We start from the raw sequence: 17,348 nt of genomic DNA, 5'->3' as shown, positions 1-17,348 counted from the left end.
AAATTCTTTAACTAGACACAAGTCCCACATTTCACAGATGAATGGTAGTTTGGAAAGGTGGCCTTCAAACTCCTCTGCATGAGGTGGCTTTCATTTCCTTCTTGATTTCTAGCAACTATGGCTTACAGAAAGACATGCTGATGGAAACTTCTTATTGGCTGGGATTTGCATTGCTAGAGATCCCATTTTCTTTCTTCCTTGGGATTTTTACTGACTCCAAATAAAATGAATTGTTCAATTTCATAATTATCCTTCCGCATACAGGCAATTTTTAAAGAAGGAAACAAGTGGTTTTGTGGTTTGCTTAGAGGTTTTTTCCCTGCTGTCAAAGATATTGTATTTGCCTTATTCCAGCTTCTTTGTAAGAATGTCTACAGAGATGCAGCCTTCACAAGCTGAATTCCAGAAGACCATGTATGGCCTAAAGTCATGGTGAAACCAGACATAATTGAATACTTCAAATGAAAAATTTTGAAAATAAAACAAAGTAGAGTAACCAGATGCAAACACATTCTTGTCTTCCAGGAGAAGAGATGAACAGGGAAGAGTAAGGAACGAATGTTCCTTTAAAACTCATGAAAGGATTTTTGGCCAAATTCAGATTGAATTTCTCTCTTTTTCCAAATAAACCTGTATGACTTGTTATTTCAATGTTATTTTAGCTAATTCCTAAATAAAGATCTACATGAATTTAATAAAGGCCAATATGTAATTTAAAACTGAAATATTAAATGGAAATAAACTGTAACCCAAATACAGTACTTCCAGAAGGAAAGCCAGAAGGTGTGGGGAGTAGTTGTGCAAACCCACTGCTGGTTTTTTTTTCTTTCTAAAAGGACTGGTAATTCAAAGAAAGTAGGGAAAAAACACCACTGTTATTGCACATAAAAGTAATGAAAGCAATTCCACTTAATGCTATTTGGAAACACCTCTCACACGAGTAGGCTTTTTTTTGTCGCTGTTTTGACTTGAGAAGAGCAACACAAACTTAGAATACTAGAATGAATTCACAATACTCTCCCCCTCCATTAGAAAAATGAGGACTCCCAATACCCTTGTGATTTCTAAAATCTATTTTTGCAGTACTGACAGAGAAAAAAAGAAATTTTAAAAAAAATTACTCAAAACATCTATACTGCACATTCGGTACAAGTCACTGTTAGCTTGTCCATAGAATCAAGTATTATTAGGTGTTTCCTATGAATGTAAATTTTGCTTTTAGGATTTTAAGAAATAACATTATCAAAACTGGTAGTGATTTTCTTTGCCCATGGCATTTTTTTATTAGTGGCAAATTTGTAACTTCAATAATCTCTCTTCAACTTTAATGTTTCAGTACATTCTGATAACGAACACGTTTCACACTTCCAGTTATCACTGGTGAACACTTTTACTAAAGCTTTGGTAATGTTGCACTTCTGGTTTGGAGCACTTAGTTCCAGTTCTGCAGAATAAAGCCTAAGTTCTTATTTTAAAGAAAAGAAAACAAAACCAACAACGAAACAAATCAAGAAGTTTCATACTAGTCACAGAAAGCCAAATTTTACAGCTTCCGGACAACTTAAATTTGAAAACACATCATCTTTTATTGATCATATCCCGAGGTCTCTGCACACTTGATCAAAGAGGAGGGAAAACATGTCCCTCATTGCCCCAGGGATGTATTTTCTTTCGAATTTTACCTTGCTGATGTTTCATATTCCTCAGCCTGTCTCTCATTTGAGGCATCTTTTCTCACCTATAGTTAAACGCATTAAAACTTCTGGAGAGATTCTGTTGCTTTTCTCCTTTATTACTATTTCAATTAAGGCAACTCCTTCCTTTCAATCCATTAATGCATCAGGACTAATCTAGGTTAATTTGTGATGCATTTGAACTGGAGGAAGTCTGATTTTACATCTTTATAAAGAGACTGTAGCTGAGAGAAATGTCAGAATCACTTGATGGAGGCTAACAGATCTTCTACTGACTTGTCATTTTCAGGGACTCCCTTTGACTGTAGTCACCACATTTTTAGCTCTTAAAACCTATTTTTTCAAGCCAATAAAATATCACCTTTTGATTATTTCATTTTCGTAAAAGCTTAATATTCCTAGAGCAACATTAATATTTTTCAGCCTGTGAACGTGCAGGTGGTGTGGCACTCTGCCGTTATTTTGACAAGACAGCATAAAATGACAGCCACTATAAAAGAAGCTTGGTCTACAACCACTCCCTTCATGTGATTTTTCTGAATAGAAAAGTCTTGAACAGATGACATAATTAATGCAGAAGGGCTTAAAAATCTTTTCTTTTTAAGACAAAGTTAAGCCACAAAATTCAGATTTAAATGTAGATTTCAAAAGTTCTTTCTGGGGTTAAATAAGTCCCATGTTAAATCTGTTTAAGAAGGACTTGTCCTCCACAAAACTCAGATACCCACCTCTGGGTAGTCTCCCACTCCTAACTGCCGCTATTTATGTGCAACCTTTGAAGCCTTCCCAACACCAAAACCTTATTCTCTCCTATGCCTTCCAGAACTCAAAAAAGAGAAAAAAAAAGAACAAATTCAGAAGGAACATTGAGAAATTCAGAAAGGTTTAATAGAGTTGATAAAAAAACTATTCAGGCCCTAGAAAATCAATCATTCAGTAAGGGGCACTAGTTTCATTTTACATATTCAAATTATTTGAAAATATATTTTAGAGATATTTTGCAATAGTGATGCTCTTTATTTAATAAGAGCCCCTTTGGAAAACACCTTTGCAGTGTCCAGTGCAGGAGCACAGACTTCAAAGCCAGCTCTGCTTAGAGCAGGAGGCTGAACTTCCTCAGTTCTCCAGACTTCTCTTTCAACTTAAATTATCTATGATCTTACATATACAAAACTAGATGGGGGGAATAAAAAATAAAATAGAACACCTAAGATTTATGCCGGGATTTTTGGGGAGCTTTTTGGTTTTTTTTTTTGAGGACATTATTGGGGGTCTCGGGGCTTTGAATACATTTTTGGGAAAACATTTTTTCATTTGTAACCTATTTATACGTGTTTTACTTATCTACAGTCCCAGTCTTCCAGAAGAGGGAGTTTGATCCTTTGCTATAGAACAAGGTAATCTAAGAATGAGCAACTGCAGCTTCCAGACATGACACTTGCAGGTTTCTCTTTGATGAGATTCAAAGAGAAACATGTGTGCCATGCTGTCACAGGTTCAAATGTTACAAGACCACAAGCTATAGCTCACTCAGTAGGAAGAAGACTTTTGACATTTGAAAAAGCCAGTTTAACAAACCTGAAGCATAACAACAAGGAAACCAAGAAAATAAAAAATCAAAGTTGAAATGAAGCATTTTAACAAAGCACAAAATTGACACATTTTGGCATAAGTTTTGTCTGGAAGCTGAAAAGTCCTGAAATACTCAGAGCAGGGATGATAAACAAACCCTGTTGCTGGTGGCTGGTTCACACCAATTACAAGTGCCTTATGAGTGAAGTATGATCAGATTACAGAAGAAATTATGGGATGGGGTTGACTGCAACAGCAGGAGCATGGCCTGGTGACTTATAAGCTTTCCGTACCATTTTTATTCTTCTAGAAAATAATGCATTTATTCTGAAAAAGGATTAGCTAACATCCCCAATATTTGATAGGGGATCCCTCTTTACTCAAGCTTCTGAGTCAAATGGGACAACCTGAATATTAATATGATAAACACAAAATTAATACTGAACATTATAAAGTTGAAATACACATTTTACATAGAAAAGAAGCTTTCAGTGCTAAGAACAAAATACTTGAAGGTGAAATTGAGCAATTTGGTAAAATGATGTAATGTGAAAAACTCACTTTCAATGCCTTGTTCACCACTTTGGAATATGCCCACAGAACAGTCAAAGCTGTAAAGGTTTTACTTTGCCTCAGTATAAAAGCAGATTGAAAGAAGATCTGTGGCCTACACACAACTCACCTTTCAAGACTCATTGGGCCAGGCAGGTCTAGTCCAGAACACTATAAAGGGTAGTACAGGAGTACATTTCTACCATTTATGCTGTGTTTAAATTCCCAATCCTATAGATACACATAGGGCTAACAAAAACTTCTTGTGCATGAAGTTATATTAAGGTTGTACTTATAATGTTGAAAATGTAAGTGTTCTACCATCGCCTCTCGCTGTGTTTATAGAGGAGTTAGCCCAGAAAAAGAAAGCTGAAGTAACATTCCAGATATACTCCTGTCCTTTCCTTCCAGCATGTGACTGCTGTTTCCATTCTCTTTGTTCCATTATTATTTCATCCATATAATGGGCAAGATGACTGAGAGAGAGTGTTCAGGGACTTTTCCTGCACAGTATTAGCATGGCTGACAGATTTCTTCCTCTTGATAGAGACTGTGAGCCTGGGTTGCTTTGCCATGCAGCCTTTTCCCTTATTGGTGACATTATAAATTTTGTTAGGTTCCCATGTGCCTGAGGCTCCCATAGTTTAGGCGAGTTTCTCTCATATTCCAAGATTACTGAACTTCTCAAACCACTTGTGTTAGGATTCTTTTGGATTCTTTTTTAACAACTTTCTCTTTTAGCCAGAAATCTTTTTAAGACTAGAGATATTAAGGGAAGTGGAAGCTGTTAACACCTGTGATGCTTAAAGGTCTGGTCAAAGAGCCTGTGCCTGGAGTGTTCTGACATTGTTCTGTGTGTGCTGTATATTTGTACAAATGGGTTTTAATCCTAACCTTAGGGCTTTAATCCTAACTTTGAGCTGAGGGAAGGTAGCAGGTGGAAGATCTGACTGCAAGAAGCCATGGATGCCAATTCAGGAACTCTGAAACACCATCAGGTAGTTTCAAGATGTTTCCCAAAAACTTCCCAAACAAATACTCTAACCAGTTTGTTCAATTAAACTACATATACATGCATATAGCATGCATTAATCCATATTAAGTATTACATAATTTATATTCATATCTGTGATGTAAAATCAAGACCTGCCTAGCATATATCTAGAATGAGGTAAGAAGCTGGTGTTAAAAATATTGCAGAGCTATTTTTCACTATGCAAATAATATGCATGTAATAGCTACACTGAACAAGCTTGGTTTGTTTTAGCAGGCTATTAAAAAAAACCAAAGGAAAACAAGAACCAAAAAAATCAAGATGCTGTGGCACAAGTAAATAAGTAACAATTTTATAACAAAATCGTTGCTATTTCCCAAGTGACTGTGGTGCAGATTCACTTCCCAACCATGACAATATTCTGAAAATGCAACCTGTGATATCACAGGCAAGGTAAGATAAAACCATTGCTTCAGTATTTCATGCATGCAAACTTCAAAAAAGCTAAATGTTAGCAGATGTGTCATCAGCAGCACATTCACTAGCAGGAACACCCCAAGCAATCCCATAATACTCAAATGAGCTGGACTTGTTCATGAAGCTTGACTGACAACAGCCAGTGCTGGCTACATGCAGCCCAGACAAAAGAGCCTTCATCTCATTTTTCAGCTTTTGGAAATAAAGCTTTTCATTAAAAAAAAATTGCTTCTTTCTGAAGCCACCTCCAAATTCACCCTTCAGCCATTCTCTTTCTAATCCAAACACCTTCAACCACAAACCTAAGTTTTGGCAGTGCAAACCCAGAGCCTTTGAAGATGATAATACTGTGCTTGACTACCGTGTCAAATACTTTTTACACTCCTCAGGTTATGCAAATAACAAATATCTGCCACTGAGTGCTACTTATCAGCACAGCATTAATTTTTTTTTCTCTCCAGAAGGAAGATAACTACGTTACTAATTTAACTCCTAAACAAAATATTGTCCCTGTCCAGCTGCAGCAGAAAGTTCAATTATATTCCTTTCAGGCTCGACATGCTTAGAGCAAGTGCATGTGCACACACGTACATGGAGATATATCATATTATGCCAACACACAGAAATAGACCTGAACAGCAGCTTTTCCTCTTTTGAAAACAGACAAGGATCAAATATAAGTTAAATTTCAAAACTGACTAGAAAAGTACCTAACTCATGTTAACCTTGTTCACTCATACCAAAAAACAGGCTCCTCTTGGGCCATGAGTGTGTCCAGTGGATCTAGGTCAATGTCAAGCCAAAGCCCCCTCTTCTTACATGCTCTAAATAATATAATTTTGAAAGAAAACCTCAAGAAAAAAAATCAGCTTTTGTTGTCAGAAGGTCTAAAAAAGGATGTTTCAGCAGAACTTGGCTCACTGAGCAGGATCAGGTGGCTGAAAAACACTCTGGAAACAATACAGCCAGAACCCAACTGGAGTAAGCATCTCCTAATGAAGAGAAGCAACACAAAGAAAGAAACAACAATACTGTCTGCACTAGATAAACACTCTGGGGCTTTTGTTCTTGTTAGATGTAGCTTAATCTGGGAGCCTTTTCAAGGCTTTGTGTTGTATCTGCAATTTGGATTTTGCCTCTACTCTTGAGGGAGTAAAGCCAGAGTCTCCCACGAAAACCAGGTCAGACAGGTACCACCATATCCTGTTGATAATCAACTGTCCTTTCCCACAATTTTAGAATACAAACTGCTCTTTTCTTTGACGTATGCACAGCTTCTACACTGACACATGCACATAAACATAAAACTTGGCTGAGGTAAAATCTGCCTATTCATTACAAGCTCTGCATTTTACCATTAAAGGTCAAGCTAAGGACAAAATAAACCAAACACAAAGCAAACTGTAATGGGAACTCCACAACACAGAGAACTATGAAGCAACAGGTGCCTTTGGAAACAGGTTTTTCACATGGAAAAGCACAAGAAAATAAATAAAAAAGAACAAAGACTAGAAAAACAAGTATTGCTCTTCAAAAAACAAAACAAAACAACTCAAATATAATTTTAAAGAGCACCCAAAACCAGAAGACTTAATATGTTACAATTTCCAGGTATATGAACAAACCCAAGAGATTGGATATGACCCTTTGTTGTATGTCACTTCATTTAAAAATTTAAGATAAACAATATTACTTAATAAATGGATTCATCTTCAGAAAATTCATCTTGGATAATATTTTTGACATAGTTTTATTAGTCAAGAGAATTTAGAAAGGGAAACAGTGGAGTAAGAGAAGATATATGCAGATATTATTCTGACACATACTGGCCAGTGTAACAGAAAGTTACTTTGTCTCCACATTACTACCTGAAAGTAAACCTTATTTTTATTTATTATTGATGCAAATAGACAACAAATCACTTGTCAAAGTGAAAAAGTAATTAAGCTTCATGTAAACTGATATAAAGTATTTCCGAGGAGATTGTAATCTCTTCACTGCCACACAATGTGCATTTATTTTCTTTTGAAGGAACCACTTTGCACTCTATACTAGGTCTCCTTTTAGATTATGTAACTTTATTTGTTGTTGAGTCAAAAGTGGAGAAACACAAATGTTTTGGCTCTAAGCAGGGACAGTATCATTCCAAATCATAAGGAATCGAGTCCCCTGATGGATTGCCCTGCTGGAGCAGCACATGTTTTATAAGAACAGAGATTGGATGATGTGGTTTTACCCTACCAACAAGAGCCTCGCTGTTCTTTACACACAGCTGCAGTGGCCTATAGCATGGACTGTCTGACTACAGGCAAAGGGTCATCTCACATGGCAAGAGCAGCCTCCAGCATGGATTAAAAATATAAGAAAAACATTTGACGTACTTGGATCTGACAAGATTGAGTCGGTTTTCGGCAAAAATTGGTCACAGCGGACTCCTTGGTAGCCCTCTTTGCACCTGAGAAAAAGGGGATAAATGACAAACATACGCATGCGGTAGTAAAAGGTTAATTTTAAGGTCCCAAATCAAGCGACATTCTCCCTGCCAACACTGCGAGGGACTCGCATATCTACAATATGCAAGTTATTTCTACCATATGGCAGCAGGGTTATTACTGAAATGCAATGGAAGTAGGTAAAATAATTTGTATATCAAAAAAAATTCCCCTCAAACCTTTTCATTATTTTAGAGACTATGAAAATAAACATCATGTGAGCATAATCATTCTTTTAAAAATCAATTCAGTGAAACAAAAATCAAAGAAAACTCCTCTATAAAATACACTTATTTGCAATGAAATAAACTCTTTAGGTAACACAACACTTTACAAAGCTTCCATACTGTGCAAACCATGAGGCAGACAACTTATCTTTGGCTGTCTGAAAAAGCAGGGAACAGTTAGCTAGCCATTAATTTTAATACCATTTTATACTGAGCTTAAAAGATAAAATGATAGACAACATCAGGCATTGTTTGCAAGCGGGAAGTTTTAGACAACTGTGAGATTAGATTTTAAGGCATATAAACCAGAATACCCTCCTGCCTCAACAAACAAGAACTGGCTTTGGCTGAGATTGTAATACTATTATGTATCTTGAAGCCTTACTTTGAAGAAATTCCATTTACTGCTTTTGAACTGTTCTCAGAAGTCTCATTTCAACTAAGTGTATCAGAATCAGATCTTTAATTATTTATTCATCAAGCAGTTTTTCAGAGGAAAGTGATGGACACTTTAATTATAAATGATAGCAACAGGGATTCCTTATCTCCCAAAGCTCTTGCACATCACATAAGCAATATGCTCAAATCAGCATCACCACCTTTCATTAGGGTTGACAGCTGCAGCTTGAATGATGTGATAATGTCAGGAGAAGAAGTTATCTGCTCCTTCACAATGTTTTTACTCAGGCTTCCTCTAAATGTTGCCTTTTAATATGCTTTTGGTTTAATAAATTAATGGTTCAATGAGAAATGCGTCTCACTAGCAGTGTCTCGGGGATTAGTAAGAACATTTGTGAGCAAATATGTAAATTATGTTCCCATCAGACCCAAAAATGTAGTAAAAGTCTACAGTAAGAAAAAGATTTAAACCCCCCATTTAAACCTATATGTTTTCAAAACCTCCCGTTTGACCTTTCTCCCTGATGGATATGAGGTACTGCTTTGGAGATCAGCTTCCTCCCAGTACTTGCCTATCTATAAAATAACTGACTTGAAAAAAACTGTTCAGCTTTTGTTTCATTCAGATCCCATGACAGCGGTCATAAGTTATCAGTCAAGGAAAAAATGTTCTATTAATTAAAATTGTCCACTAGTCAGAAACACTGAAGAAGTCCACATATACTCAGACAGTGCTGCATGTATCTTTTGCATCTGATTATGAAACAGCAGAAGCTGCCTCACACAAAAAAGAAACTCTTCTCCACAGCCTTGAGAGGAATTGGCAGACCTCAAATCTTAAGTACAACCTACACAGGTGGGGATTCTTGCCTTTCTGTGAGCATTTTCTAGTAACTTTTGGACACACATTTGCACCTGCCTTGGTTATAAATACCCTATTACAGACTTAAACCCCTATATCCTAAAAGTGTGTGAGGATAGAGTCACAGAGTGGCATCTCCTGGAAGAGCTGTACCCAGTGCTCATCAGTGTGCATGGACATTTTAACTTACTTGTACCTCTGACAAACATGCCACAAGGGGAATGTGTTTCTTTCGAAATTTAGTACAGAGGTGGATGATCTATCAAAGAATAATCTTTTAATGTAATACCATAACCTTACACTCAGGTAATACCTACTATGGTGGGGCTGCACCTTGAATCCTGTGTCCAGTTCTGAGGCCCTCAATACAAGAGGGACACTGAGGTGCTGGAGCGAGTCCAGAGAAGGGCAACGGAGCTGGTGAAGGGAGTGGAGCACAAAAGTCTTATGAGGAGTGGTTGAAGGAACTGGAGTGGTTTAACCTGGAGAAAAGAAGGCTCAGGAGGGACCTTACTGTTCTCTACAGCTCCCTGAAAGGAGGGTGTAGAGAGGTGGGGGTTGGTCTCTCCTCCCAGGTCACAAGTAACAGGATGAGAGGAGATGGCCTCAAATTGCACCAGGACAGGTTTAGATTGGGTATTAGGAAAAAAAATTCTTCACTGAAACAGTGGTGAGGCATTGGAACAGCCTGCCCTGGGAAGTGGCGGAGTCACCATCCCTGACGGCATTTAAAAGCCATGTAGATGTGGTGCTTAGGGACATGGTTTAGACATGGATTTGGGTTAACAGCTGGACTTACTGATCCTAGAAGGGTTTTTCAACCTCACTGGTCCTATGACTTGAAGGCCAAACATAGCTTGGACTTTTTAACTGCATTAAGTTTTTCAGCAAAGTTAAAACCTAAGTCTTCTAGTTCCCTTAACAAATTCTTTTTTAAATCCATGAAAGCAAATAACAGCAATAACTGCTCTGCCATTATGACACCCAAGTTCAAACATTTGCAGTTAAGTCACGTGAAACAGAAGCCTTGCAGAATATACATTTAACAGTCATAATGCTACAATATGATGAAAGTTGATCATGTTTTGGCATCCCATAATCTTAGCTAGAGCATCTGCCATCTGTCCTAAATAGGCAGATGTGATATGCACACATGCTGCTAATTGGTATCACACCTCTATGGAAGAAAGCACAAGAAGCCACTGCAGAAAATCCTATTAAAACAGCACTGTTGTGACACACAGAGAAGTTCAGGAAGGTCCAAATGAGGTCACTCAATATCGCCATATGCAGTGTGAATGATCACATACATAATTAGGGATGCATTTAAAAAGCCATGAGTCATCAGAGAAACCTTGAGAAATGCTCAGGTGCAGCTGATGGTTTCAGAAATGATCACTTGATTCTCAGACAAACAAATGTTTATTAGAGATACCGTAAAAAAAAAGGAAAAAATAGAAAAAAAATGGACCTGGATAAGATATTGCTTGTAGTGAAGCAAAAGCTCTGATCTGCATGTGGGACCCCTTCAGCAAAGGCTGGAAGGGACAGTCTAAGATCCATTCCAGCACCAGGAATGGCTCCTCTGCTGAAGCACAGCACTGTATGAGCAGGCTTGTGTTGGGGAAGATGAAACAGGAAAGCCTTATAAATATGATTGCCTGACAAAAGATTTTGGGACTATGAAAACTACAGGCGACATCGAAATGAAAGCCACTTTTGAAATACCAAGTCTTAGTTACTGAACAACTGGAAAACAATGGTATGGCCAACTGAAGATAATCCCCTCTTGATTGAACAATACCCTCTGCTTGCAGGCAGGTCCAAGGGTCAGAGCAGACCCTACTAGCTCAGCAGAAGGGGTCCAAAGAGTAGTTTTTAGAAGTTAAGATGTAACACTCTATGGTAATATAAGAACTCTTATAGGCTGTATGTAAATGCTATAGGATTTGTATCTTGTATTAGATTGGTTAGTGACAATTAGAATATTCAGTACAGAAGATGATTTATTGTATTGTAACCAGGACTTCACCATTCCATTCCATTCCACTCCTCTCTTACTCTTCGCACACTCTTACACTCTCTCTCTCTCTCGTTACTTACCCGCTTACTCTCTTGCTCTCTTGGGCCTGCTCAGAGCTGCCAGCTGCAGCTCTAAGCAGTGCCCCTATACCCACGCCCTTTGCAATAAACTGCATGTTCCAAGATCAGACTATAGAGATCTCTCGTCTCCATCCATCCCGACCGTCCGAACCCACACCACAAGCTCCTACGGGCTTGGGCTTAAGTGCAGACCGTGGCAAAGGGGTCTAAAAATGGTGTTAATTACAGCCTCTCTGCAAAATAAATATGAAAATGAAATTCTCCATTTTGCATTCAGATTTTCACCAAAATGACTGTGTCTGTCTAGGCTCTAGAACAAAAATATCAACAGGATTGTACTGTCCAAATGGAATTATTTAAAGCCTTCTGATTAAACAGTATGAAAAGAGAATCACAGGTAAAGCTAATCGGCAGCTGCTAAAATGCCTGCAAACAGCATATCCCTTAATGATAAGTGCTAAATTCAACTAAGATTGAATGTGTTCTTCACTTTTTCTTTTCGTAATATACTTTCCCAGATGATTTTTTAAGGTCACCAGTTATAAACTGCATTGTGCATTGCACTTTGTGGAGTCAGCCACAATGACCTCTGTGTGAAAACACACACGCAGAAACACATCTCTCATTCCTCGTGAGAAGGCTTTTTTCCTTCCTACTTAGGCACATTTGCACCTAAGTATTAGAAAGTAATTAAAGTATGAGATTTTACTCATTCTTTCACTCTTTTTTGTTGATGTAAAATAGTACTAATACATGTAGGTTCTAGTCAAAGAGATCACAGACATTTTCGGTGGACATTTTCCAGAACTGGATCTTGTACAACCTTATGGAGCCAAGGGAGATTTGAAATAGATGACAGTGTCACTTGTAAGATTAATGCAGCACTCCAAGTATTGGATACATTAGAAAAAGTAAAGTGAATGGGGGTGAGGGTGGGGCAAACTGCACAATAAGCAAAGATGAAGAATAAAATATATTTAAGTCAGCAGAAAGGCAAGAAAGAGAACATACTTAGAAGACTTAGGATAGGACCTAACACTTATGGCCAAGAAGTCATTACCATCACAATTTACATTTTCCCCAAACACTTCCATATGGAGCTCCACATACCTATTAAGCCTAAATATTTAGTTCTCAAGGGACAGCAAGGCACAGAACAGAGGAGAGAGAGTGTGGCACCAGCAAACTGCAGAGGCTATGAAAGATGACAACGCTATGCACCCCCATCCCTTTCCTCCTTCCCTGTGATATCCATCCATCGGAAATGGAAACACTTCTCCTTCTTCCCCAAGTGTGGTGATCACATTGCCTCTGACCATGTGAAGAAGTATGCAGAAAATAGTTTCTCTGCACGAAGCCCAGAATTTGGCAAATGAAATATATTAGTGTTCCAGTTTGGGCAAATTTAGAAATATATCCTCTGAGAGAAGGCACAACCACCCCTCCCCCACCAGGTTCGGGAAAAAATAAATTTTCCTCGAAGGAAAGTGAAGAAGATAAAACTATTTATTTAACAAACACATGGGAAGGAAAACAATGTTAGATGGTAAAATCTTTCGCGGTAGAGGAAAAAACCTGGGAAAGTGTTCGAGTCCTCCCTTTGGTCTCCTCGGAGCTGGGGCTTGGGCCGGGGCCAGGCCCTCTGTGCCCGGTGGAAAGTCCTCCCGATGTGCTCTGATGTTACAGCAATCAGGCAGTCCAGTAGAAAAGGGGAAAAATCCGGAATTCCAGAGAAGGAAATCCAAAGTCCAACTCTCAGTCTCTCTCCAGAGAACAAGAAGAAAAAAACTGGCCAAAAACTGACTGGAAAAAAAACAAGCCGGGTGCTTCCTCCCTCCCCTGCCCCAGCTAGGGAAAAAAAAAAACCTGCTATCTTTTTGTAACCTTGAACGAGCTGCAAACTGCTTTGAGAAAGTTTTGCTCAGTTTTTTCCTTCCCCCTTTCAGGCTCAGTTTAGAGGCATAGAAAGGCACAAAAATTAATTTCTGGGCATAGGCAGCGATATGGGATACACATCATAAGGTCACCCCAAGACATTCCACCCCTTATCCCATATTGTTGGCTCAATGCCCAAACTAAGATATTCCAATTTTACACACACATTAATACATATATATATATATATATATATATATATATACACAGCTATATATGAACAGTGACAGTGATAATCAGCAAGCAGGGGTATACTGGCATTTCACACTACAGGTGGTTGTCACACAACAATCAGATCTCCCTGTGGTACACAACGTGTTGTTCCATCTTTCTGCATTACCCACCATGTGCAACCAGGTCCCTGAGCAAAGACAACCCCACGGATGGGTTTGTCTGTACTCGAGGCAGAATTTATCCACACAGTCTTTCCTAATAGACCTCTGACATGCACTACTGGGACCTTATCTCCATCTGTTGTATGCAGGGATTCAGATTGGGCTGGACCAGCTCTATTGGTGGAACCTCGGGTGTTAACTAACCAGGTGGCTTTTGCTAGATGCTGTTCCCAGTTTTTGAAAGTTCCCCCACCTAGTGCCTTCAAAGTGGTTTTCAACAATCCATTGCACCGTTCCACTTTGCCTGCTGCTGGTGCATGGTAAGGGATGTGGTACACCCACTCTATGCCATGTTCTCTAGCCCAGGTGTTAATAAGGCTATTCTTAAAATGAGTCCCATTGTCAGATTCAATTCTCTCACGGGTGCCATGCCTCCAAAGGACTTGCTTTTCCAGGCCCAGGATGGTGTTCCGGGCAGTAGCATGAGGCACAGGGTAGGTCTCCAGCCATCCAGTGGTGGCTTCTACCATTGTGAGCACATAGCGCTTGCCTTGGCGGGTTTGAGGCAGTGTGATGTAATCAATCTGCCAGGCCTCCCCGTACTTGTATTTGGACCATCGCCCACCATACCACAGAGGCTTCACCCGCTTGGCCTGCTTGATCGCAGCGCATGTCTCACAATCATGGATAACCTGGGAGATACTGTCCATGGTTAGATCCACCCCTCGGTCTCGTGCCCACTTATAGGTGGCATCTCTGCCCTGATGGCCTGAGGCATCATGGGCCCATCGAGCTAGAAACAACTCTCCCTTGTGTTTCCAGTCCAAGTCTACCTGTGACACTTCTATCTTTGCAGCCTGATCTACCTGCTTGTTGTTTTGGTGTTCTTCATTAGCCCTACTCTTGGGGACATGGGCATCTACGTGGCGGACTTTCACAACCAGCTTTCTTACTCGGGCAGCGATGTCTTTCCACTCTTCAGCAGCCCAGATTGGTTTTCCCCTACGCTGCCAATTAGCTTTTTCCCACTTTTCTAACCATCCCCACAGAGCATTGGCTACCATCCATGAATCAGTGTAGAGGTAGAGCTTTGGCCACTTCTCCCTTTCAGCAATGTCCAGGGCTAGTTGAACAGCTTTGAGTTCAGCGAGTTGGCTTGATCCCCCTTCTCCTTCAGTAGCTTCTGCAACCCGTCGTGTGGGACTCCATACGGCTGCTTTCCACTTTCGTTTCATCCCTACGATGCGACAAGAACCGTCGGTGAAAAGAGCGTAGCGTGTGTCTTCTGATGGCAGTTGGTTGTACGGTGGAGCTTCTTCAGCACGTGTCACTTGTTCTTCTTCATCAGTGAGACCAAAGTTTTCACCTTCAGGCCAGTTTGTAATTATTTCCAAAATCCCAGGGCGATTCAGTTTTCCGATACGGGCGCGCTGTGTGATGAGAGCAATCCATTTGCTCCATGTGGCATTGGTGGCATGGTGGGTAGAGGGAACCTCTGCTTTGAACATCCACCCTAGCACTGGTAGTCGGGGTGCCAGGAGGAGTTGTGCCTCAGTGCCAATTACCTCTGAGACGGCTTGGATTCCTTCATAGGCTGCCAAGATTTCCTTCTCTGTTGGGGTGTAGTTGGCCTCAGACCCTCTGTAGCTTCGGCTCCAAAATCCCAGTGGTCGACCTCGAGTCTCACCGGACACCTTCTGCCAAAGGCTCCAGGACAGGCCATGGCTCCCGGCTGCAGAGTAGAGCACGTTCTTCACTTCGGGTCCTGTCCTGACTGGGCCAAGGGCTACCGCATGAGCGATTTCCTGCTTGATCTGGGCAAAAGCTTGTTGCTGTTCAGGGCCCCAATGGAAATCGTTCTTCTTGCGGGTAACCAGGTAAAGAGGACTCACAATCTGGCTGTACTCAGGAATGTGCATCCTCCAGAAACCTATAGCGCCTAGGAAAGCTTGTGTTTCCTTCTTGTTGGTTGGTGGAGACATTGCTGTGATCTTATTGATGACCTCAGTGGGAATCTGACGCCGTCCATCTTGCCATTTCACTCCCAGGAACTGGATCTCTCGGGCAGGTCCCTTGACTTTGCTCTTCTTGATGGCGAAACCAGCTTCCAGGAGAATCCGGATAACTTTCTCTCCTTTCTCAAACACTTCTGTTGCGGTGTTCCCCCACACAATGATGTCATCAATGTACTGCAAATGTTCTGGAGCCTCACCTTTTTCTAGTGCAGTCTGGATCAGTCCATGGCAGATGGTGGGGCTATGCTTCCACCCCTGGGGCAGTCGGTTCCAGGTGTACTGCACGCCCCTCCAGGTGAAGGCAAACTGAGGCCTGCATTCTGCTGCCAGAGGAATGGAGAAGAATGCATTGGCAATGTCAATAGTGGCGTACCACTTCGCTGCTTTGGACTCCAGCTCGTACTGGAGCTCCAACATGTCTGGCACAGCAGCGCTCAGCGGTGGAGTCACTTCATTCAGGGCACGATAGTCCACAGTCAATCTCCATTCCCCGTCAGACTTGCGCACAGGCCAAATGGGGCTGTTGAAGGGTGAGTGGGTCTTGCTGACCACCCCTTGACTCTCCAGCTCACGGATCATCTTGTGGATGGGAATCACAGCATCTCGAGTTGTCCGGTACTGTCGGCGATGCACTGTCGAGGTAGCAATTGGTACTCTTTGTTCTTCCACCTTCAGAAGGCCGACTGCAGACGGGTTCTCTGATAGCCCAGGCAAAGCATTCAATTGCTTAATGCCCTCTGTCTCCACAGCAGCTATTCCAAAAGCCCACCTGAGTCCCTTTGGGTCTCTAAAATACCCGTTCCGGAGGAAGTCTATGCCCAAAATGCACGGGGCCTCTGGGCCAGTCACAATGAGATGTCTCTTCCACTCATTTCCAGTCAGGCTCACCTCGGCTTCCACCAAGGTCAAATCTTGTGATCCACCTGTTACACCAGAGATAGAAACAGATTCTACCCCCACATGCTGCGATGGAATTATTGTACACTGCGCACCAGTGTCAACCAAGGCATCATATTTTTGTGGTTCTGATGTACCAGGCCAACGAATCCACACAGTCCAAAAAACACGGTTTTCCCTGGCCTCTACCTGGCTAGAGGCAGGGCCCCTCTATGCCTGGTTATCCTTCTTTCCCTGGGCCTGCACCTTAGAGGTTCCTTCATGGGAATTGGACATGCCATCGTCTTTTCCATCATTTCCAGCAGTTTGGCTACAGGCAACTGGAGCTACTTCCTTTTTGGTAGATCCTCCTTTCTGAGACTTGCGCTCCTTCAATTCACTCACTCGTGCTGCCAGAGCAGACGTGGGTTGTCCACCCCACTTCCTCATGTTTTCCCCACTGTCACACAGGAAATTCCACAGCTCACTTCGTGGGATGTACCTTCTCTCTGGGGAACGTCCGCGGAGAAGGCACTCTTTAATCTCCTGGTGATTCTTCTTCATTTCATCTTCAATTTTCTGCATACGTGTTTCCACAGCTGCAATTCTTGCATGTGTTGGGCCATGCACAGAGTCTGCATATGCTCTGAGCTTCACTGCCATATCCCGCACGGTCTCATTCGCACCGTAGTCCGGTTTCATTATTGCTAAAGCAGAAGCATATTCTGGTGGCCCAAGATGTATGAGTTTTCGCCACATGTATGGAATAACTCTGGCCCGGTCTGGACTTCTCAATCCTGGGTCATTTGTGAAGA

The 17,348-nt window shown here is 41.0% G+C and overlaps 1 protein-coding gene across 1 annotated transcript in view; it reads right to left on the bottom strand.

The window, feature by feature from the left end:
* The window catches only part of NRG3 (neuregulin 3), a 363,094-nt gene that overhangs the window by 102,082 nt on the left and 243,664 nt on the right, over positions 1-17,348 (bottom strand). The window contains exon 3 of the mRNA XM_032115875.1: positions 7,671-7,744. Within this exon, the coding sequence (XP_031971766.1) occupies positions 7,671-7,744 (74 nt within the window). The remainder of the gene's footprint in view (positions 1-7,670; positions 7,745-17,348) is intronic.

Source organism: Corvus moneduloides, chromosome 8, assembly GCF_009650955.1.
Source record: "Corvus moneduloides isolate bCorMon1 chromosome 8, bCorMon1.pri, whole genome shotgun sequence".
Taxonomy (NCBI): Eukaryota; Metazoa; Chordata; class Aves; order Passeriformes; family Corvidae; genus Corvus; species Corvus moneduloides.
The sequence above is the reverse complement of the archived record's forward strand: the minus strand, read 5'-3'. Positions and strand labels throughout refer to the sequence as shown.